Genomic DNA, 23,737 nt, shown 5'->3' on the forward strand with positions numbered 1-23,737 from the left:
GAGCATTAGTTCCCATCTGGCACACCTCAGCTTTCTCAAAGACAGGCTGATTTTTCCTCAGCACAGCACTGGGGCTCCTGGGACTAAAAGCTCCCTTAACATAATGCCCCAGGAACTTCCAAGTGGATGGAGAGCCTGCCATCAGCCTAGGAGTGCTGTAACTAATCCTGTAGCCACTGCTGCCTCTTCTATAACCTGGTTATTAGACTTCTTGCCCCAAGTCCTTGATTCCACTTCACTTACAAAAAAATTGTATGTTTTTTTTTTTAGTCCATGGAAAGTCCAACCCCGAGCAGTTGCAGTGTTCCCCAGACACATTTTTGAAATTCATGTCAAAGGTATTACTACTCAACCTGCAAGGAGAGGCATAATTAAATGCCTCTTAGGAGAGAGTGAATGTGTTTCCCTTTTGCAAAATCCTGGCAGGTGGGGTAGATTTTCATGAACCAAAAACTAAACTTATTCTTTCGGCCTAATTCATTAAAGCCAAAAATGGGGCCAAGGGGTGAGGCTAAATTATCAGGCACTCGGGAACTAGCGCAGAATCACTCTTGGTCCTCTGGCTCTGGTTCTGTAGAAGGAGAGAGGGAGGCAGAGCGCAGCCACTCTGCAAAGGGGCGGAGCTTTCTGCTTCAGTTCCGGGAGCATTCTCCATGTTGTTTCGACCAGCCCGCCTCAGTCTCCTTTGATAGCCTTTCCCCCAGAGATACTCAAGGCAGAACCAAAACTTGAAATTAGTGTTCTCATCAACTCGCCTGGTTCAGCTCTTAATGTCAAGGTGTGCAAACTCAAATGCCAGTAGGATCCAGATAAGTAACACGGAGCGCTGGAGAAGCTGCTAGATTGCCCCTTGCCCACACCATGCAAGTTTGAAAACCCAACATGCCACTGCTTTTTCTAAATGCTAGACTGAGCTAGAGGAGAGGCATAGGGAAGGGAAGTGGGGGTGTTAGAATCCCTTTTCTTCCCTTTAATGGGACATTTACCTGTTGGGGTTTCTTATACCAAAAAGTGGGGGTGTAGGGTGGGGGAAATGAAACCCCAGTACTCAGGCGGCAAAGGCTGATTCTCAGGGGACCCGCGGGAAAGGGAATGGAGGGAAGCAGGGATTGCACGCATCACCTCCACCTTGACCTTGGAGTGTGAAGGGGGCTGGGTCCTTTAGAGAAAGCTGAGTGGGCTGAAAGGTTGGTTAAGGAGGATTCTTTCCGGTTTCCCTAGATGAACTTGGGGAACGGGTGGCACCTTTCCACGCCCATGCCCCCTGCGTGCGTGTTGACCCTACTGCCTCGGAGCACGCCCAGGGGGTCGCTGGCCACCACGCTGTTGTCTTCGGCACTCGGGAGCTCCTGGGAGCAGGAGGCCGGCGCCGGGGTCATGCGGGGCCGGGGCTTGAGCACGTTCAGCGGGTCCCTCTCCGAGTCGTCCTCTGCGCTCCGGGTGTGCCGCCGGCGCGGCGTCGGGGTGTTGAAGTGAATCAGCGGGACGAGGTTCCTCCGGGACAGGAACTGGGAGTAGGGCGGCGGGTTCATGCCTGGCAGGAAGGCCCTCTTGGCCCGGCCCAAGCTGACCAGGAAGTGGTGCTGGGGGGAGTGGTAGATGTCATAGCCGTTCTCCAGCGTCTGGTGCCTGAACCTGCAGTTGTCCGCGTTGAAGTAATGCTGGAGGGGCGAGAGGGCAGTGGGTGAAGGCTGGCTGGGTGAGGGCCTGACACCAGGCCCCCAAGGGCTCAGGCGCCTGTGTACCCTGCCCGAAGCATGGGAGTGTTTTACCTGTTCAGCTTTCCCTTGGCTCCTTTCTTGGAAAACAAGGGATTTCCACTAATGCACTCCAAGCTGTCCAAGGGCTGAATATGGTTCCAGTCTTTAGAAAACCTGTGCTCTGGGTCCTTACAACTCAGTGCCTGAGACCTGGCAGGCCTGGCACTTGGCTTGCTGGGGCTGGGCCCAGAGAGGAACCGGGACACTCCTTGTGCCTAGTTTCTGGAGGGAGGGCTAACAATACCCCCCACCACCACCACCCCCACCCCCCGCCCAAAGTTTCCAACTTTTAGAGCTGTTCTGGCTGAAAGTTGGCTTGTGTTTGTCTCCTTGCCCAGAGAAAGGAGGAGATGGGATGTAGTGTTGGGTCAAACATGAATGAGGATACTGACAATGGAGAGAAAATGTCCTTGGGGGATTAGGGACATGAACTTGCTAACATATGAATTGGGTTTAAATCCTCATTCTACTACTAGTACTAGGTTTTATTGAGTTCCTATGAGGGCCTTTATATACTATTCCACTTAATCCTCAAACTCCACAAAGTATTTGTACAGATGAGGATGATCTATATGCCTGTATGGGCTCAGCCGGTGTTTATCATCCACTCTGACCAGATGTTGGTCCTGGGACACAGCAGTGAACAAAATAAAGTCCTCACTCTCAAGAAATTCCTAGTGGGTATGCTGGTTGGTAACAGAATCCTAGGGTAAATAATCCTTCTCTTTGACCATCTCAAAATCCTCTGGACTACACAGCAAGCTTTACTTGGGAAACCCTGTGCTTACCAGTCTTAAGGACCAGAGATCCCCACTAGGGCACAGGTAGTTAATTAAGAGATCTTTAATGGGAGGGAGCATCACAGATCATGTGGTCCATTCCACTTCACTTTTTCCAAGGGAAGAGACTGGAGAAGTGAGAGGACTTGCCCAAGGTCATAGTTGGTAACAGATTACAGAAGACACCACTGGCCTTTCAACGTTTTCTAATCTATGTTGCAGCATGAATTTACACAACTTAAGAACCTACAAATACATTCAGGGGGCCACACTAGATGCAAAAGTAGGAAACAGTAGGCAGAACAGACTGGAGGAAGCCTGGGCGGCAGAACCAGGCTGTACCCACCCCCCACCCCATACAGCTGCGCATTTGATATTTAGTCTGCATAAGGTACTAAGTGAAAACAGATTACCCAGGGACACTGCAAGTAGAGCCTTTAAACTAGAAAGTCTATGCTCTGCCAAAGAAATAATTGCAAATGGTGACCAACATAAAAAGAAACTCACTGATCCAAAAATGTTGCCTCTGAAATCCATACAGAGGAATCTCCTACTCATCACACCTGTGATCACCACAAAGCCAGCATCCTCTGATCTGATCAGCAGGGCACCTGTGGAGAAAATTATTCAGGTCACAGACTCAAGTTTCCACCTCCTGAAACCTCCTTGTGGGGAAGACTTCACATAACTCCCTTCCTGCTTGTTCCCCCTCATTTCCTGTGGCCCCTTTCCCTGCTCATTCACCTCCCACTTCATCCTCTTACCTGTATGGGGACCAATGGAGCTTACCACTTTCTTCTTTTTTTTTTTTAATTTTTTTTTTTTTTAGCTGTTGATGGACCTTTATTTTGTTCATGTATTTATATGTGCTGCTGAGAATCGAACCCAGTGCCTCTCACATGCCCAGCAAGTGCACTACCGCTGAGCCTCAGCACCAGCCCCTCACCACTTTCTTTTTCCTGTGCCCCACACACATTTCTCTCTCTCCACCTGGACTTTATTTCTCCCCTTGCCTGGCGAATACCTCTTAATGTCTGTGGTAGTGGACATGTCCTCCCAAGCTTTCTGCTTTTGTTATTTTTTTATTTTTATGCTAAGATGTCTTTCAGGGATCTAGCTTGTTTAGAGAGTCTCACATTTCCTGTCAAAAAACAAACAAACAAAAAACCCCCAAATCTTTCCTTTTGCCTACCATGGGATTTCTGTGTACATCTCATTTGACTTCATTTAACAGCCCCCCCACCCCATGATGGTGATTAAGGGGGGTTGCCCAGCCAGGAATTAGAATCTGTTTTCTGCAAACATCCCCTGGAGAGGTTGTAAATGCCCATCATCTGTGCCTAGCAAGTGGTGGAGCCTCTGGGGGAGCCTTGGGGTGACTTGAAGTCCCGGGCTCCTCTCCTACCCTGTGAGGGTTCAATACAAAGACCTCTGGGGAGAGTGGCTGGGCAATGATTAGACTGAGCCTGATGTGGACTGAAGTTGGAATGACGTGGGACACAGGGATGGAGGGTGGAAGCAAACCTAGAAGGAATGGAACAGAAGAGAGCCAAGAAGAGCAGTTAATTTGTTTGACTAAAGGTTAGCCTCCAGGGAGGCTTCTGGAAAAGTGTGATGAGGTGTGGGAGGTACAGAAGATATTTAAATTCCTCCAAATTGGTGACTGTCTATGTGTCTCAAATGTATGGTCAATTTTGTGGTTAAACTCTGAGGAAAAACATAAGGAATATATAAGAGGTAGTTTTCCATCCTATGGCTTTTCAGTCCTATAGAGGAAAAAATTACACTTAGTAATGATTTTGGAGTGGTTGCAAAAGTGTTTTACATATTTTCAATTCTCAAAATAGCTGCTGTATTGCTGTTAATATTATTATTTCAGTAGTAGTAAAAGCATCCCAACTTAAATGATAAAGCAGGATTCATCATAAGTATGAGAAGACAAAAATCAAATGCAGGGAAGAGGCACTGAGCCCAGAGACTTGGACTCTGGTATCAATTCTACCACTTAAGAACTTGTGGGCTCCGGTAACTTTGCTTTAGCCTGGGTTTCCTCAGCTGTGAAATGAACAAAAGTACAGCCGTCCTGCCCACATTGTAGGTTATCACAAGGATTGAATGGGTTAATGGTCGCCAAGGGCCTTGACAGTGTTGGGCATCATGGTGCGGCTGACCTGCCGTTTGTGCCAAACCCACATGCGATCATCATGCTGGTCTGATGCTTGGGGCCAGCGCTGGACATATGCTCCTGGTCCAGGGCCAGTTCCAGTAGAAAACAACCTGCAGCTACTGTGGGTTAGGATGGAGTAGGGTGGGGTACACAGGCTCTTGAATCAAACCAATGTAAGCCAGTGTGAAAGTTTAGAAAATGTAATTTAGATGGATTTTCTCCCTTTTGTGTTTTCAGTAGGCATGTTTTCTCAGTCTGCACACATCCAAGGGAAATTTCAGCAGAAAAAAGCACTCTGGCCGTGGAAGTCACCTGCTCTCCCTGTTGGCACCTGGCAGGCTTAAGGAACATTATTTCAACAATGGAGGTGTCTCATGCCTATGACCTTGGAAGGGCATGGGATTTGGGATCCAGATGTCCTCTAGGTTATCTACTACCTGTGTGGCCCTGAACCAGTTACATTCTTTAACTTTTGTTTTTCATGTCTGAAATGGAGGTGTTTAAATCACCTCTAGTCCTTCTGAGGATGTAATGAGATGAGTTTTCACCCATTTAAAGAGCTTTCTAAATGCAATTTAGAAAGTAATTGTTACTATTACTGTTTCATTTCGATTTCTGCTTAAAAAGTAGAACATTATCTGCTTATTTCTACTTTCATAGCCAGTATGTGATAAATAAAATGGTAAATGTAAGGGGTTTTGAGCTCCTCAAAAGATAAACTATGAAGAAGGCTTAAAGACCCTGAGTAGTTCAGCTTCAAGTACAGAAGAAATGGAGAATGGAGGAAGCAAAAATATTGGGATCGAGGAATTGATACTAACTAAGCGTGGGCAGGGGATACAGCTCAGTGGTAGAACTCTTGCTTAGTGTACGTGAGATCCCCAGTGCCTCAGGGAGAAAAAAAAAAAGAGTGGGATATTAATCAATAGTAATGAGCATCTATTTCCTGTTGTTTCTACAGAGTTAAGTTAATGAAGAATAGGAGGGTGGACTTGTTCACAGGGAACAAGTGTGTAGGTACTGGGGAAGACCCCTAACTTCAGCTCACTGAGTCCCAGGGGCGCTGGTAGAATCTCATAGTCAGATAATTTCATTTTATTGAGACCAGTGACCCAGGGGGCTGGGATTGTGGCTCAGTGGCAGAGTGCTTGCCTAGCACGGGTGGGACCCGGGTTCGATTCTCAGCACCACATGAAAATAAAGGCTTTATGTTGTGTCCATCTACACCTAAAAAATATTAAAAAAAAAAAGACCAGTGACCCAAAGCGGAGTTGAATACTCAACCCTTAATCAGTGATCTACTAAAACACAATAGTAAAAAGAACCAGATTTCACTGGAAATGTGTAATTATTTGGGAAGGGAAAATGACATACTTTTCCATCAGTGTGGAGAGCACTGTTTTACATTTATCAATGATGTCATCCAAAATCTTTTACCAGACTTATCTACATGCATTAATGTTTCTTCTTTCCTTTCTTGGTAACTTAATCTTAATGCACACTTTTTTTCCTTTAAAAAAAAATACACCTGATAACTGATGGAACATCACCAAAGCTTACATATAAATTAGGGAAAGTAGGTGCCCCTCTGTAGCCCTGACTCTGAGTCACCCACCCCAAGCTAGTGTGTTCATCTCCCCCCCAAAAAAACAACACTTGTGTGGCTTGTATATCAGACAAAACAAACCTAAACACAATTGTGTGTGTGTGTGTGTGTGTGTGTGTGTGTGTGTATGTGCATGGAAATCTGAAGTCCATTCGGTCCATTTGCTTCTCAGTCATTTTAATGCACCTAGTGCTGAGTGCATTCTCCTCATAAGAATTATGATTTAAATAGAGATTTTGATTGCTCTTTTATTCTGTTTGAACTACATTGGATCATCTTGTATTTTTCTGAATTCTTAGAGTAATTTTAACATGTTCTCCAAAAATAGAACACCCTTCTTCATACTTATCTCCCTTCTCACTCCTTTGTCTCTTACCTAGGCACACAGCAAAGGACGGTCATTTGAATCACAGCTACTTGACAGACTGTTGTGGACTGTGATCCAACTTTCAGCAAACCCAATCTTTAAAAACATTCTGGTTGTCTCATGTTGCCAGTAAGTTTGCAGATAGCTCAATTTGTTACTGATTAGACCCCTTTTAGCTCCACTGACCAGAACTGAGAACCTATAGAGGGCACCATTGAAGCACCTCATAAACCTGTTGGATGGATACATGGACAGATGCATGGATGGACAGAGGAGTGGACAAATGGATTGTATACCTGGTCAGACTCACCAAGACAATGTATCTGGGCAATCTGCCTTTGATACATTTCTTCTTAATAATTTTAACAAAATCCGAATACTAGAAGCTCAGAGATGGAAAGAACCTCTGAGTTCATCTATTCCAATCCTTGGAATGATACAGGAATCTTCATAATCTCCCTAGCTAGCCCTGTTCAAAGTTCATGAGCTAAAACTTAGTGTCTATTGATCATCTATCTGGCTTCTTTTCCTTCTAGATACCTTGCCTCTCTTTCTGTACATTTTTTTAAATCTTGGGACAAGGCAAAGTGCAAGTGGTTTCTATTATGGGAAGAGTATTTTAGTTAAGACAAATTACTAAATTATTCATGCTGAAAGAAATTAGTAAATACTAATTAGGGAGGTGGCAAACCTTTCTTTTTTCTTTTTTTTTTTTTTGGTACTGAGGATTGAGCCCTCGGGTGCTTACTTAACCTCTAAGCCTCATCCCCAGTCCTTTTTTATATTTTATTTGGAGACAAGGTCTTGCTGAGTTTCTTAGGACTTGGCTAAATTGCTGAGGCTGGCTTTGAACTCAAGATCCTCCTGTCTCAGCCTCTGGAGCCGCCAGGCATGTACCGCCGCACCCGAGCCCCTAAGGTTTTACAAAAAGCCTACAGATACCATTAAGGGGTTCAGGGAAAAGAGGCTATGAGGCTGGGTTAGCCCTCTGGTCAAGCCCAAGACTTTCCCAACCCTCCCCTCTCCCCCCACCCCTGTAGGTAGACAAAGGAGAGTTCCCCCACTTCCCAACTTCCCAGCCTGAAGCCCCTACTCACTGTAGATGGTCTGATGGGGTGTGCCATCCACTTGGCCATCCCTGTGGATCTGCAGGTGGTAGCTGTTCCTGGCCGTGGCGGTGTACAGGTGAGTCAGGCCGCCCCAGTTGGAGGCCAGCAGTGGAGAGGTGTTGGGATAGGCTCTGATGATGCGCGTGCTGCAGACACCGCACAGAGCCCAGACCAGGAGCCTGAGGCGGGTCCCCAACATCGCTGCTTTCTGAATGGCTAGTGCTGAGTTTGAAACCTGACACTCCCTCCTTGACTCCCCAGGCCTCTATCCTTGCCGGCCTTTCTCCTCTCCGTTCTGGCAAATAGCAGACTTGAGGATCCTCCACTGGATCCCCTCCTTTCCCCCTCAGACTTTTAAAGGGTAGCAGCGTGACATCAAACAGGAAAAACTCCACTGTCCACATCCTCTATGTTGTAATCAACCATTTGAAGAAAGTGCAGAGACTTCTGAGGCTCACGGAAGGCACGGTTATACACACACACACACACACACACAAGCATGCACGCACACACGTACACACACCCCTCAATTTCAGACCAGTGCTCCCAAAAGTGAGTGATGTGTGGGCAAAAGTTATCTATGACACTGGGTCATCTGATGACCTGTCCCACTTCCACCAGGAAATGTGAAGGCAGCTAGCGGTCCCAAAAAATCCAGCTCCAGTCATGTAGTGTCCCGCCTCCTCGGCTGGTCATCTCTCACCAGTCTACTCATTTTGGTTTCCTCAGTCCTTTTAACTCCAATTGCCATGTATGTACCCAGTGCTTTCTGTGTGTGCAGCATCAGGTGGGTGTCTTGATCCATATAGAGATGCGTGACGCCACCTGGCAAATGGCATCCGCTGAGACTCCCACCTCAGGAAAGATATTCGAGCTGGGATCGGGGACACAAAACCCAAAGTTACCATTTGGAAAGATTTCAAAGTGGGCAAAGGAAAACAAGGCTTTGAGGTCACTGAAAATACCAAGGTCCGATTTCTCAGTTTCACTAGTTGGGAGATTTAGGGCAACTGAACTGGTAATCTTGGTCTCTCCAATAGGCAAAAGATGAAATCAGAGGCTCATGGGGATCAGCAGGGCTGCTGGCTGAGCAGAGGCGGGCAGAGTGCTGGAAGCACCCTCAGCAGAGTGTTCACACGGGGTGTCTAGCTCTATGACTGGTGCCTTCTTGCAGAGGATGCTCCCAGGAATGTCCTGTGGAACTATGTGTCTGATACAGGGTTGTGGCCGTGGGGTGGTGGTGGTGGTGGTGGTGGTGGTCTTAGCACATACAGTCCAACGAGAGGCAAATTACAGGAACACATACCAGAAAAACATGCCCCAGGGAGACTGCCATTCTTTCAGTTTCTCATTTTACTGAGCATATACTACAGATAAGAATAAAGCATAAAGCTAGACATTGTTGTTAATTAAAAGAGAATGAGATATGATCCTGTCTCAATCTAATGGAGGAGGCAGATAAAATTAAGTAATTATCATACAAAGTATTTTCAAATCAGCTAGCTCATTTTAACTTCACTGCAAACTATGAGAGAGGTACTTCAGGTATTGTTACTATTTTAATGTTATTTGTGAAGAGATGAAGATGTCGGTTGAGCAAATAACTTGTAGAGGAAGGACAGGATCTTTTGATTCCCTGTGCTGCTTCTCTAGTAAGAATCACAGGGGCAGCAAATGCTCGAGAACTTATCCTTCCACTTCCTATTTTAATGCTTGTAGTAATTTACTTAATCTTTAGAATAACCCTTTAAGGAGGTACTATTATTCCCTTTATAGAGATGAGGAAACTGGAGCACATGGCTTAAGTAACTTGCACAAATACACAACTAATTCATGGAAGAGGATGGATCTGAAACCAGGTCTGACTTAGCTCTGCTTAGCTCTTTGCAAGATGTGCAAGCCCACCCAGTATGTTACAACCAGAGCTATGACACTTGGTAAGTGCAAGTAGCAATGAGACAGAGTGCTTTTCTCTAGTAAATCAACATTTTTACCCAGGGTATGTCTCTAGCATATACGTGCTTGTCTCTAGGGTTTAAATGGAAAATGGATAACATTTAAGTGCTTATGTCTAAAACAGACTTCCTTCATAGAAGTCACAGAATGGTTTATAAATACAGCATCATAGTTTAGCTAAATGAAGAAACAGCTAGCTTTCAGAATTGAAATGCACATCATTCAGAAATATTTGCCAATTGATAACCCTGCATTTCCTCTTCCTGATGCAAATGGTAGAGGGATGGGAAGTACCTGTGAAGCAATCAGCAACTACTGAGAAAATTCTCTGAGAGATGGGAGAGAGAGTGTTACAGGAATAAAAAGTAGACCAAATTTATCTTCTGAGGTTGACAATATGGTTAAGCTGAGAAAAACTTTGCTCATGGCCATGTTCTATGTAAGAGCTAAATTACTAGGACGTGTAAGAAATGCCACGGGCATTCACAAGGGAGAGATTTTGGGGGTAAATGCTGGACTCAAGGTGCTTTGGGGAAGGAGAGAGTGAGCTTTGTACAAGGGGCAGGGTGTTGACCAGCACCCAAGGCACAGAGGGGAGGGTGTGCAGGTGTCCAGAAAGGAGTTCCTGGGGTGACTGTGGATGGGGGACATGTCCCTGACCAGTTGAACTCCTGCTATTAGGAAAGAGAATTGTGCCATCACTACACTTCCAAAGACTTTCCTCCAAGGAAAAGCCGTGAATTCACAGCAGCTGGTTGTGAAGGCAGAGTGTGGCCTGGGGAGTGGGTTTATTTCCTGGGAGTAGGTTTATTTCTAGGGGGTCTGGGGAAGGAGGGGGGGTGATGAGACAGTCCCCACTTGGAGAGAGTAAAGGGAAATGCAAGACTGTCAGAATAATTCTTTGCATTTGTAATATAGAACAGTTGAGAGCAAAGACGAGAGTTACCCAGTTGCATGCAGAGAGGCAGAACTTCCACCTCCCTGGCTGAAACTCCCTACCAAAGGGCTCCAGACCTGGTTTCCCATTAGAATCACCCATGGAGCTTTAAAACCCAAAACATCCCAGGGCTGATCTTTGACCTACCTAATCTACAGGGTGAAGGACAGCTATTTGTGCCTTTCCTTGCAGAGCCACCTGGGAGTGTCTGATATTTAAGTACTTATCAGTGAACAGGCTCTGAGTCTCAACCACACACTGGAATTAGTACACAGAAACCAAGGCCCCGTCACTGGGCTGCTCACTGTCCCATTCCCTTCCAGAGTTTCCAGCCTACATGTAGATTAAGATGGGCCTTTCTATGGAATCTGAGTAGTGCATGCCCGGTTGGTCAGTGCTCTGTGCCCACAAACAGCCTTTAACTGGAGCCTGTGGTGTGGTTTCTGAAGCTCCAGAGTATGAGGAGAAAGACACCGGTGTGTGGGTTCCTTGTCTCTGAATCTAGAGGCCCCCTTGGCCATGGTTCAGGATCTGGGAACTACTGTGACCTTAGGAGCCCAAAGTGAAACAGATGGCAGATGTGAACAGGAAGCTCATGAAGGAGGCTGCTGATTTTCACTTCTGGATGTCCCCACCCTCAGTTCCCAGTGACTGCCAGATGCAACAGAAAGGCTGGTCCCAGGGCAGGTGTGCAAATGTGCTATCCGCCTGCCTTGGGAGCCCCTGCTCTGACCTCAGGAGAGTCCCCCTGTGTGGAGGCCTCTGGTCCAGGCCCTGCACTTCCACTCAGAGGACCCAGCTCTAAAGATGAATTGGGGATGGTAGGGATCTCTAACCCTTCAAGTTCACCCATTTCCTTCATCTCCTGTCTTCTTTTTCTTAGAATCCACTCTGAGAAGGTATTGAGGAATATTATCTCTACCAGATCATATTTTCTCAATGAAAAGACTTGACAACAATTTATAAAAAGTAACATTGGCTTGACCATCATTAGCTATGGTGAAAAATATTGAGGAATCAAGATGAAAGAAGACAGGTAGGAGGGGAGGTAGTCTAGTGTGGCTCAAAGTCTTCTCTTGAGACTCTGTCTAAAGACCTTGTCACCAATGGCAGACCTTGTCAGACTTCTGTGCCCTGTGCCTCTCCTTCTCATGATCTATCTCCATCAGGTTAGAAAGGGTTCACCAGTACCTCACTGTCACAGGGGTGACCTTGGCCAGTCCCTGCATGCAGACAGATGTTTATCTAAGTCATCCAAGGCAAATGGTTGTTCCTTGTTTTCTGAAGTTCTCTGGGGAGGTGCTGCAACCTTCCAGAAAATGTCATTCTTACGTGTCTTGTCATCCTGTCAGTTAAACATGCTTTGGGGGGTGTGGGTGTAGTTTAGTGATAGAGCCAGTGAGGCCCTGGATTCCTTTTCCAGCGAGGTAACAAATAAAAACAAAACAAAAATACACTTATTTATATCCAAGCAGATTCTCTTGCTTTAATGTACTACCTATTCAATAACACATCACTATTTAGCCAAAGCCTATTACATGGTAATATCTTGTAGAAAATCTTCAGGGAAGCATAAGAATGAAAAAGTTCAGCCATGATCTTCAGGGAACCTGCAGTTTACTGAACAGAATGGATTTTGCATTTTCCCAGCACTTCACACCTACAATAGATGCTCACAACATCTGTTGTCCGTTGGTGCTCAAAACAGCCCTGTGAGATATGCTGGAAGGTGTTTGGGGTGACTTTCCCAAGAGAATCCTGGATCCTGATATACACATTCTGTGTTGTTGGGATTTAAAGGAAAATAAGAAAAGAAAAATAAAAAAGGAAAAAAACACATTATTTTCAGTCTGTTGATTTAAAAAATTAATCAGTGAAGAATATATGAAATAGAAGGTGAAGATCTCCTATAAAAAAATTAATCAGTGAAGAATATATGAAATAGAAGGTGAAGATCTCCTATATAGGCTCTACCCTGTGGAGGTAAGATGTTAACAAAGGTAAAATAATATTTGTAACTTGGGGGATAATTATACACACACATATAATTCATATATATATATATTTTCATGAAATAGATAGATGTTCTTTTAAAAAGTCAGCATTGAGGGCATACATTTTAGCATACGCACATTCTGTCCATGCCAAAGTCTATTTGACCATCTTTCCAGGTCAGTATGTATGTCTCTCCCTCTTTTTTTTTTTTTTTGAATCAGGATGATATACACAATTTATTTATTTATTTATATTGATTTTATTTTTTAGTTTTTTCTCAGCAAGAGAAACAATAAGAGAGGTAAATAGGGAGCCTACATCATGGGAACAAATCTCTACTCCTCACACTTCAGATAGAGCCCTAATATCCAGAGTATACAAAGAACTCAAAAAATTAGACAATAAGATAACAAATAACCCAATCAACAAATGGGCCAAGGACCTGAACAGACACTTCTCAGAGGAGGACATACAATCAATCAACAAGTACATGAAAAAATGCTCACCATCTCTAGCAGTCAGAGAAATGCAAATCAAAACCACCCTAAGATACCATCTCACTCCAATAAGATTGGCAGCCATTATGAAGTCAAACAACAACAAGTGCTGGCGAGGATGTGGGGAAAAGGGTACTCTTGTACATTGCTGGTGGAACTGCAAATTGGTGAGGCCAATTTGGAAAGCAGTATGGAGATTCCTTGGAAAGCTGGGAATGGAACCACCATTTGACCCAGCTATTGCCCTTCTCGGACTATTCCCTGAAGACCTTAAAAGAGCGTACTACAGGGATACTGCCACATCGATGCTCGTAGCAGTACAATTCACAATAGCTAGACTGTGGAACCAACCCAGATGCCCCTCAATAGATGAATGGATAAAAAAAAATGTGGCATTTATACACAATGGAGTATTACTCATCACTAAAAAAATGACAAAATCATGGAATTTGCAGGGAAATGGATGGCATTAGAGCAGATTTTGCTAAGTGAAGCTAGCCAATCCCTAAAAAACAAATGCCAAATGTCTTCTTTGATATAATGAGAGCAACTAAGAACAGAGCAGGGAGGAAGAGCAGGAGAAAAAGATTAACATTAAACAGAGACATGAGGTGGGAGGGAAAGGGAGAGAAAAGGGAAATTGCATGGAAATGGAAGGAGACCCTCATTGTTATACAAAATTACATATAAGAGGTTGTGAGGGGAATGGGAAAAAAAAAAAGGAGAGAAATGAATTACAGTAGATGGGATAGAGAGAGAAGATGGGAGGGGAGGGGAGGGGGGATAGTAGAGGATAGGAAAGGTAGCAGAATACAACAGTTACTAATATGGCATTATGTAAAAATGTGGATGTGTAACCGATGTGATTCTGCAATCCGTATTTGGGGTAAAAATGGGAGTTCATAACCCACTTGAATCTAATGTATGAAATATGATATGTCAAGAGCTATGTAATGTTTTGAACAACCAATAAAAAAAATAAAGATGTGAGATTAAATATACAAAAAAAAAAAAAAGGATTCTAAAGAACCTTGCAAGAGAGATCTGATAGAGGATGACTGGGGGGAAAATACCAATGGAGAAAGAAGCCTTGAAAGGCTTGCAGGATCTATCAGCAGCAGATGCAGGTGACAGATATCACCCAGGAGTACATGAAGTCAGCCAATGCCAGTGATGCAGCCACAAGAGCTCCACAAATGCTTTTCACAATGAACATGACTCTGCAAGACGTTAGGGGCTGCAGCTGGATGTATGTGCCTGACATCCCTTCATGCTGTCATTTGTGACATACGCTTGGTCCACTGCACAATGAGGAGAACTGATTGCAGAGAGGGCACACAAAACACAACTGCAGCACATAAGATTTTCTAGAGCAGTGACACTATTTTGGATCCATGGTGTTATGCATTAGTCAAACACCAAGAAATATACAAAACGAGAGTAGAGCCCTAATTTGAACTGTAGAGATGCTCTAATAACAATGTGTCAATAGTGATCTTCAGTTATAACAAATGCTCCACGCTAGTGTAAGATGTTAATAACAGGAGAAATTGTGTGTGAGGTGGGGAGAGGGGAGAATCTCTAAGGTTCCTCCAGGGGCTTTTGTCTGGATGTGGAGTGTTCGCTGGTCTTGCAGCCCCTCCAGTTGTTTGCTTTTTCACCTGTTTTGCTTGATCATCAAATGCTGCTGGTGACTGGAAGAGTTTAAATTTCCCAAGAGACTTGTTTCTCTCCCATGTCTTGCTTAAAATGTCTGTCCCAGGTGAGGGATAAATGGAAGGAAGGCAGGTTTCTTTAATCTAATATTTAATATAATTATTATATTACATACTTTTAAAAGTCACTATAATATCAGCCTCAACCCAACAAATTTCCTCAAATGTAAATCTAAAAACACAGACTCCCACCAGACATTTCAGAATGAAATGCGAGTGAGTTCTGTAACTTTGCAGAATCCGTGGTATTGCTAACTCGCCTTTGGTTCCCTAACCAGAAGCTTGTTTTGCCTGGACAAGAAGAGGACCCTCAGATGCCTTCTACTGGGGACACTAGCAAGATCACAGAAGAGCTTGAGAGTGAAGGGTGAAGGATCACTTGCAACTGATCAGTAGCGGCAGCCTCAATTCCTTTTCTCCCCTCCTCCCCTCTCCTGCTCACAGCCTCCTCCTTACTGAAATCCCTCTCCAGCCTCTGCAGCTTATGGGAGATGAAACAATGTGTATCCCCAGGCAGGGGAGACCCAGCCACATGAAAGTCTTCACAAAAGATTCTCTTTGGGTGATAAGAACGGGGTTATGTTTGTTCCACTCAGTGAAAAGCCAAGGTGTAGGTGAGACTCAGTGGAGTCTCAATCTAAGGAGGCTGGTACAATTTTATTATCTCCATTTTGCATCACGTCTCACATTTACAAAGAACTTTCTAGCTGCATGCTCTTTGTAGAACATCCTCAGATGCAGTCTCTTCTTGGTTTTTCTCCAGAACCCACGACATATTAAGGATCCTCATCTTTCCTATGAAGATACTGAGGAGCAATTTGTGACTTGACCAAGGTCACACACTTAGTGTGATCCTTGTCTTCTTTCTCTGAATTCAAGCTCTATCAAGGACACCTGGTCTGTGAATGTCCCTGTTTCAAGAATGTATCTTCAGTGCTGAAGTCACCAGGCTGGGCACCTGTTGTGCAGAGGGCCGTGATAGGGAGGAGGCAGGGGATTCGCAGCCCTGGGAACAGCGCTCCTCAGGTAAGCTCTGAATGTGTCTTCCTTAGGTGGAGGAAGAAGCAGCAGTGGTTGGAGCCCTGAGTTACTGTACCTGCAGGCTCTGCGGACTGCTCCTACCCCTCTTCTCCCATTGTGTTCTTTTGTCTGAGAGATCAGTCATGCTTCCAAAGCTGAGATTCTGCCCAAGGAAGGAACAATAGAAACTGGACTAAGAGGAACCTTGTGTGTGTGTGTGTGTGTGTGTGTGTGTGTGTGTCCCCACACAGGCTGCCCAATCTGATTGGCGCTCCAAGGCTGCCCATCAGGACCCAGCCCACCCTCTCAGGATGCCTGGGGCTTGTCACGCAGCCCACGTCGGGGAACAGACATCCTGGTTCCCACTCACCTCCCTGGAGCCCGTGACCTGGGCTAGCCTACGGTGTTTGGGACACTGCACATCCGGACTCATGTTATCTCAGGATCCTGGGACTCCTTGGCTCCCCTGTCCTGCCTCCTCCCCTCTCTGTGGACACGTAGACACCACACACTTCTCGGAGGGCTATTTCTAGCTGAGGGGCCAGTAATTCAGCCCCAGCCTGTCAGCTCAGGCCGTCTGTGTGCCGCAGCTGGGACGGGCGGCCTGACACGTTGTGGGTTCAGCAGAGTGCAGGATGTTGGGGCTTCCGGGGGCAGGCACCCCCTCGGCCTGCTGGAGGTCAGAGTTGCTGAGATGTGGGGGTGGGGAACAGACAGGATGCTCCTGCTGCATGGGAAGAGCTGGTGGCCACCAGGAGACAGAGCTCAGCCTCCTGGCACCCAGCGGTGCTCTGTGCTCTGCAGCCCTTCCCCTGGGGAGCACCTTTTTTCTCTTTAGCAGGCTGAGAGTTAACATAGCCTTGTGGGCTCTGGGTCAAGCTGTGCCTCACAGCACACAGGCCATCTTTGTCAAGTTACATCACCTCTCTGAGCCTCAGTTTCCTTATCTGCAAAATGGAGATAATAAAATTGTACCAGTCTCCTTAAGTTGTGGGGAGAGTTTAATAATCTGCCATAGAATACTTAATCTCATGTGAAGAGGTCACATAGAGCTGCTTGGTATAGAGTAGATTATTATTACTGTTGTTGCTGTTGTCTCTTTTCTAAACTTCAGCCTCCTATCATCACCTCCTATCAGAATTCCTTGCAGGTGACTTTCAAGGTTATTGCTATTCCAGAGTTATCTCTGATGCCTGATCCATTTTAGGTGCCTAGAAAGTATTCGGTAAATGAAACAATGAATTCTTCCCTTAGTCTGATCTGATGGAAAGAACACTGAACTCAGCACTAAAACAAAAATATCATAGTGAAATTATTTGCAGGAAAATGGATGGAACTTGAGAACATTATATTAAACAAAATAAACCAAACTCAGAAGGTTAAGGGTCATATGTTTTCTCTCACATGTGGAAGCTAGAGAGGAAAAAGGAAAGGAAAGGTGGGGGGCGGGGATCTCATGAAAACCAGAGGAAGATCAATAGAATAGAGGAAAGGGACGGTGGGGGTGGGGTGGGGGTGAAAGAGGAGCTGGAGGGGGGCACGTGTCGGGGAGTGATGTTGGCCAAATCATACTGCTGTATTGTGTGCAAGTACAAAGATGTAACAGCAAATCCACAATTATGTACAATTTTGATGCTCCAATAAAAAATGTAGAAAATAAAAACAAAGCCCTGGGTTCAAATCCCAACGGTGCCACTTGGCTGGTGTTGTGGAATGGCCAAGTAAACTTAAACTCGTGTTCTCAGTGTCCTGCATTGGCCTGTCTGTCAAGTAAGGACAGTCTCTTCTGCCCAGTCTTCTTTGAAGGCTCATGAGGACAAATGAGCATAGATGTGACACTGCTATGGAAACAGGAGCTGTACAGTTCAAGATGAATTTTTTTCTTTTCTGTTTTTGGGTACTGGGGATGGAACCCAGCATCTGACACATGCTAGGTGAGCCCTTGACCACTGAGCTACATCCCCAGGCTTTTTTTTTTTTTTTTTAGTTTTGATACAGAGTCTTGCTAAGTTGCCCAGGCTGGCCTCAAAAGTGTAATCCTCCTGCCCCTGCCTCTCGAGGAGCTGGCGTGACAGGTGTGTCAGCATGCCCAGTGACAGATTATTCTTTTTTTTTTTAAAAAAAAGAGAGAGAGAGAATGAGAGAGAGAGAGAGAGAGAGAGAGAATTTTAACATTTATTTTTTAGTTTTCGGCAGACACAACATCTTTGTCTGTATGTGGTGCTGAGGATCAAACCCAGGCCGCTCGCATACCAGGCGAGCGCGCTACCGCTTGAGCCACATCCCCAGCCCGACAGATTATTCTTTACGTCCAATTCTTTCACATTTCACATTTCCCACTCCAGGAAACAGGTCTGTTCTGTTCAACCTCTGTTCACATTACTGTCTTCTCTACCAGCACTGAGGTTACCATTAGCCATAGCCTCTCCCTTTTTTCTTTCTCCTTCTTCATAACATGGGGCTCTCTTCCCTCAGAATTGGGCCAATTCACCTCACAGAGCAGCCTTCCCACCCAGCCTACCCAGTCCAAGGGCTCCATGCAGCTTCCTGACAGAGTGTTGGTAGCACACATGTTTTCTTTAGATGAATCCCTATGTTTTTGAGGAATTCATCCATTCACCATCACCTGGCACCATGTGAGAACCTTTCACTCCCTTGCTGTCTTTCAAAGACACTCTTGAACTTCATCACTCTGTAAGGAGGCAAGACTGGTACGTTCACCTTCACTTATGCACAAGAGCAGGGAGACCTGGAACAGGTTACTGGCTGACTGGAGGTCTCATAGCCAGTGAGCTGGGTCCAGTGCTCTGCTTTTCTGTGCATTCCAGCTGGGGAATCCTGAAGGGATGTGGAATAGACCAGTGTTCTTCTGATGGGTCGTATGGTGTGGGGGCTCTGGCTCCATGTCTGATGTGTTAGTTCTCTTTGCCCATACTCATCTACTTGCCCTGTGCTGGTCAGGTTTCCATCACTGTAACAAATACTTAAGGTAATCAATGCCATAAAGAGGAAGGTTTACTTTGACTTACAGTTTTGAAGGTTCTAGCCCATGGTTGGCTGGCCCCATTACTTTTGGGCCTCTGGCGAGGCAGCACATCATGGTGGCAGCGTATGGTAAAATTGTTTGCCTCTCAGCCAGGATGCAGAACAGAGGGAAAGAGGAAGGGCTGGGGTCCCAATATCCCCTTGAGGGACATACTCCCAGTGACTAGAAGACCTCTCACCAGGCCCTGTTTTTTAAAGTTCTTCTGTCTCCTGATAGCACCCCAGGCTGTGGACCAAACCTATAACCATGGGCTTTTAGGGAACACTTATCTGAACCGTAGAACTGGCTGTCATCTTGGACGAGATACTCGGTCTCTCAGAACTTAGAGAACATGTCTATAAAATGAAGATAGAATGTCTCTTAGGCAAAGTAACTGGCTCGTAATACCTACTCAACATTTCCTGTCATTCCTTTTATTTTCTTAAAGCATCTAACAATCTCTAAAAAACACATGTGTGCACATTCATATCATAGTTCCACTCCCACCCCATAAAGGTCTTTCAAGGTGAGGCAAAGTGAATGTTTATCCAACGAATACACATTGAATGCCTGACATATCTGATGCTGTAATACATCCAGGGGTCCATGGGTGGAAAGACATTTTGCCTTCGAGGAGCTTCAAGTGCGGTGGAGGAAGCACCTACAGAGGAGACAACCACTGTGAATTGCACCGTCTTTGCCTTCAGCTGGAGCTTGCACACTGGTGAGTTGGCCTGGCCAGTGCTGAGTCCAAAAGGCCCATGATTGACTTGGGATGTTGATAAGGCAGCTTCCTCTCAGCCTCTTTCCTCATGCTTCCTCCTGGTCTCAACCCTTGGGGTCTTACCTCCACAGTTGCCAAAGGAGGAGATGAATAAACACTTTTAAATAAAGGGCAGAGCTGATCTAGCCACCTCCTTCTCCACTCTAACTCTCATGCCCAGTAGGCTTCTATCTGGGCAAGGAGGGAAGGAAAGGAATAAAAGGGCTTTTAAAATTAAAACATTTAATCTATTGGTCTTTGGTGTGGGGGAATTTGATACATCCTCACTGTATCACAACTGAACTATTGATCTTACAGCTTCATCAACATTAAGTAGTTGACTTCCAGGATGCTGTTGAGTAATCAGCTCTTTCTGCAGAGGTCCATGAGAAGGGACTATTAAGATGTGTGCAGGTCCCTTTCGTATATTTGCGAATGCTTCATTCATTTCATTAACTTTTTCATCATTCACAAAGTTTATCTTCTTAAGATTAGTAATGACTAGTTTGGTTTTGCTTTTAGCTTAAAGGTTTTTAAAATTTGGGGGGGGAGGATGCTATATGAAATATATTTCTGGGTTTCTGTCCTTTTCATTTATTGTTGACTACTGTCTTAGACATTCCTGTGCAGTTGCTCAAGCGCCAGGTGATGGCTAAAAGGGATTTTGGTGGCTAAAAAGAGGGCGTGGTAAGATTTAATCCATAAACTGTTTTCATGTATAATTTATTTTACCTATTAAAAAGCCCCAGCTGCTGGTATCAGAACACCCCTCAGAGGAAGAAGCCATTTGTTTTTTACTCCATTCCTCTAAGAGACTCCATTCCTCCACAGATTCCATGTCCCAAGAGCAGTCTTAGACTCTCTCTAGAGATCAGAATGGATCCTCAATGATGGGGGGGGGGGGGGAGGAAAATGGGAGGGTAGAAAGCAAGATGTCCAGAAAGAGGACCCAATCAACCATGTCAAATGCTTTAGGGAGGAGATCTGAACTATGGGACCAAAGAATCTGCAAACTTCCATTTATGATTTTGCAAAGAGGTGTTTCAATGGAATAGGATTGGAGACTGAATTGGGTGGAGGATAAATGGAGACAAATGGAAAAAGGAGAAAATGGAACCAGACACTGTGGGCATTCTTTTTTTAATATTCTAATTTGTTATATATGACAGCAGAATGCATTTCAATTCATATTCCACATAGAGAGCACGATTTTTCATATCTCTGGTTTTACACAAAGTAGAGTCACACCACTCGTGTCTTGATACATGTACTTAGCGTAATGATGTCCATCTCACTCCACCGTCTTTCCTACTCCCATGTGGGCATTCTTTTAAAGTGAGGGAAAACAATGATGGAGAAAGATAGAGGGTGATTTTCCAAGCCAATTAGTTAACAAATTTAAAAGGAAAATGCTGTGGTTATTAGATCACAAAAAGAAAATTTTTAGAGAAATATTACTACCAACCCTCAGTTATTTCATTTGTTCTAATCATGGGACTTTGGCTTTGGAAGGACTTATAGGGCCAATGTCTGACTGTCTTCTTAAAGCAGAGAAGTGGAAGCCAGGGACTACATTCTGAATTTAAAAATTATTTCCTCCTTAAACTGTTCACAGACCTTACAGCTCAATGGGTTTGGTAAGTCAGGGGATTCAATTTATAAGTTTAGAAAATAATTCAAGTAATAATTCAACTTAGAAAATAAAAGGCACTTGCTGTGCTGCTGTAATATTTGCTCTGTGATACAACTTCAGCATGTATGTTAACCTAACAAATATGGGGTAGAGTTACTTTTGGTATTTTAGCATTAAAATGAGAAAAGAGTGGGGGTGGAGAGAGGGAGTGGGCAGAGGGAGAGAGTTGGTAGGGGAGCAAGACCTCTGCTCTCAAAGTGGTTAATACATATCAGGGAAGAAAGATATCAGTAACATCACATGTCACAATAAACGCTATCGCAGGGGTAGAATAAAGACCCATGAGAAAGTGAGGCAATGGGTCCCGTACAGAGGGGTCAGTGAAGGACCAGGAAGAAATAACAATGGTTAAGCTGACATCTGAAAAATGGACAACTTTAAAAAAAATAAAAGTAGAGGGATTAAAAAAAAAATCATGATCTCTCTGAACATAAAAATTCTTTGATTACAGCTTAGTGCACTTCCTTCTGGTCTCTTTCTTTCTTGAATAACATTATTTGTGAAAATAGTGCTTACTGATACTTTAAGAAAAAGGTGAAAGGAACAAAGTAGAAAAAAAGAAAGAAAAACACAAAAGAAAGATAAACAACTCACTACCTATAAATATCTACCCTTGAATGAACATTATTCTGGTGTGTCTATGTACATCTTGATGGACCAAAAAATAGGTAGACAAGTTAATAGAAATACTTTTATTAAAATGGGATCATATAACATTTTAAAAACACAAATGCTTAATTAAACTTCATAGGATTCAACAGATGAAAAAGGACTGGAAATCAAACTGAAGGAATTGGTAAATTTTAGACAAATGTGTTTCAACAAGAGATGTTGTTGCAATAAAATTCACATTTAAAGAAAATAGATTATGAAATTATGAAGATGTTGAGGTTAGAACATTGCATATATATAATTGGTGTACACACATACACACACACATATATGTAACCAAATATATGTTATGCTATGAAAATGTATGCTATGAAAAATAAGGTCATTAGCATTTCTCACATGCACCCCACAATTTCCTAATTTTGCTAATCATACTGTTAACCGAGGTTCAGAGAGAAGGAGGAGCTACTTGAGGTCAAACACAGCTAGTAAATGCAGAGCAGGGATTGAAGCACAGGCCTGTCAGGTTTTGCACAGGACTATTCCCAGGAATAACTAGATCAGGGTAGTCCTGGTGATGGAGCCCAGGAGAACTGGCCATTGGTGGGTGAGCTAATGCTCAGAGTAATTAAGACAATGACCCCTGAACAACCTGATATAATCTGCCATCTTTCTTTTGAACAGTCCTGTGGAATAAAACCCTGTCTATAATTCTTCATGCTTGTGTTTTGGTTTGCCACATTCTTAAGGCCCCTAATGTGCGTATCAGGAATGGGCACTCGATTTTGTAAGCAGAATGAAGTTCTCCACTTTTCTCCACAAAGTAAGTAACTTTCTCTGGTGTCAGAAAAGGTAAGAAATAAGAATTTGCTGGGAACTCCATCAGTCTTAGTTCACCTTCTAGCATTTTTTAAAATTGCATTTTGAAAAATATAGCATGATTCCTAAACATAAACCAAATTTCACCTGACACTGAACACTTCCCCCAGAGCATGACTATGCTAAAAGAGCTGGCAGGGTCGGGCTTGGTGATAGCTTGCCTATTGTTCCCCAACATGGTATACTCCTAGGGATCCTGAAGGGCCATGATGGCTCTGTGCTCAGCTCCTCAGGAGCTTACTTTCGAAACAAATCCTCCACACCAACAAGAATGCTCAGTGACCTTGAACTAGAGACTCCAGAGGGCTCAAGCACTCTGGCTCTTGGTAGTGTCCATCTCCACTGCCTTGGGACTCTGTAGCAAAAGCCTGGAGTGAAATTGGGAGTGGAAGGGGTTTGGCCTCCTGGTTGACCTCACTGATATGAGCTGCTCTCCCTGAGCCTCAGGGCCTTTGGGTCCTCCTCCCCTCTCTCTGTGTACCTTGCCTTCCAGGAAAGGCCAGTGGCTTCTCCCTTTTCTTCCAGTTGCCTCTTCTTCCATGTTGCTGGGAGGGGAGGTGAAGGGCACGGCATCTGGTGGAGGGGCTGCTTTGGCTGCCTTTTTGAAGCCTGTGGTGGGGGCTGAGTGTGTTTGACCCTGACTCATCTAAATTTCCTTTCAATTGTAAGGGTTTCTGGACCCTTTTTTTGTACCCTGAATATTAAGGTAACAGGAAAAGACTCACCCTAGTATGTACGATATTTTAAGTCAGACCATCCTAAAACACTTCTTTACATTTGGTTAAAAAAAAAAAAAAATCTTCAAATTATCCCAGCATCTCGGGAGCCTGAGGCCAGAGGATTGCAAGTTCAAAGCC

General features: G+C 44.4%; 2 protein-coding genes across 3 annotated transcripts in view; one reads left to right on the top strand and one right to left on the bottom strand.

The window, feature by feature from the left end:
• Tigar (TP53 induced glycolysis regulatory phosphatase) overlaps positions 1 to 23,737 on the top strand; it is a 68,437-nt gene that overhangs the window by 35,133 nt on the left and 9,567 nt on the right. Inside the window, exons 5-6 of one of the 2 annotated variants that reach the window (XM_071610336.1) lie at positions 15,768 to 15,914; positions 19,534 to 20,049. In XM_071610336.1, the coding sequence (XP_071466437.1) occupies positions 15,768 to 15,914; positions 19,534 to 19,698 (312 nt within the window). In that variant the 3' untranslated portion in view covers positions 19,699 to 20,049. Of the gene's footprint in view, positions 1 to 15,767; positions 15,915 to 19,533; positions 20,050 to 23,737 lie in introns of those variants that run through there. The other variant, XM_071610337.1, reaches the window with a different exon arrangement.
• Positions 1,218 to 7,987, bottom strand: Fgf23 (fibroblast growth factor 23). The gene is made up of 3 exons (XM_027951007.2): positions 7,777 to 7,987; positions 3,047 to 3,150; positions 1,218 to 1,661 (listed from the first exon to the last, which is right to left on the bottom strand). The coding sequence occupies exons 1-3, from the start codon at positions 7,985 to 7,987 to the stop codon at positions 1,218 to 1,220; spliced, it is 759 nt and encodes a 252-aa protein (XP_027806808.1).

This window comes from Marmota flaviventris, chromosome 3 (assembly GCF_047511675.1).
Source record: "Marmota flaviventris isolate mMarFla1 chromosome 3, mMarFla1.hap1, whole genome shotgun sequence".
In the NCBI taxonomy this organism is placed as follows: domain Eukaryota; kingdom Metazoa; phylum Chordata; class Mammalia; order Rodentia; family Sciuridae; genus Marmota; species Marmota flaviventris.

Bases quoted from the DNA above. Each gene is read 5' to 3' on its own strand.
- Fgf23 (XM_027951007.2), bottom strand. From the start codon at position 7,987: ATGTTGGGGACCCGCCTCAGGCTCCTGGTCTGGGCTCTGTGCGGTGTC. The intron at 3,151-7,776 runs GTGAGTAGGGGC...TTTTCTCCACAG, and splicing joins ACCCCATCAGACCATCTACA to GTGCCCTGCTGATCAGATCA. The intron at 1,662-3,046 runs GTGAGTTTCTTT...TCGCCCCTCCAG, and splicing joins GAGGCAACATTTTTGGATCA to CATTACTTCAACGCGGACAA.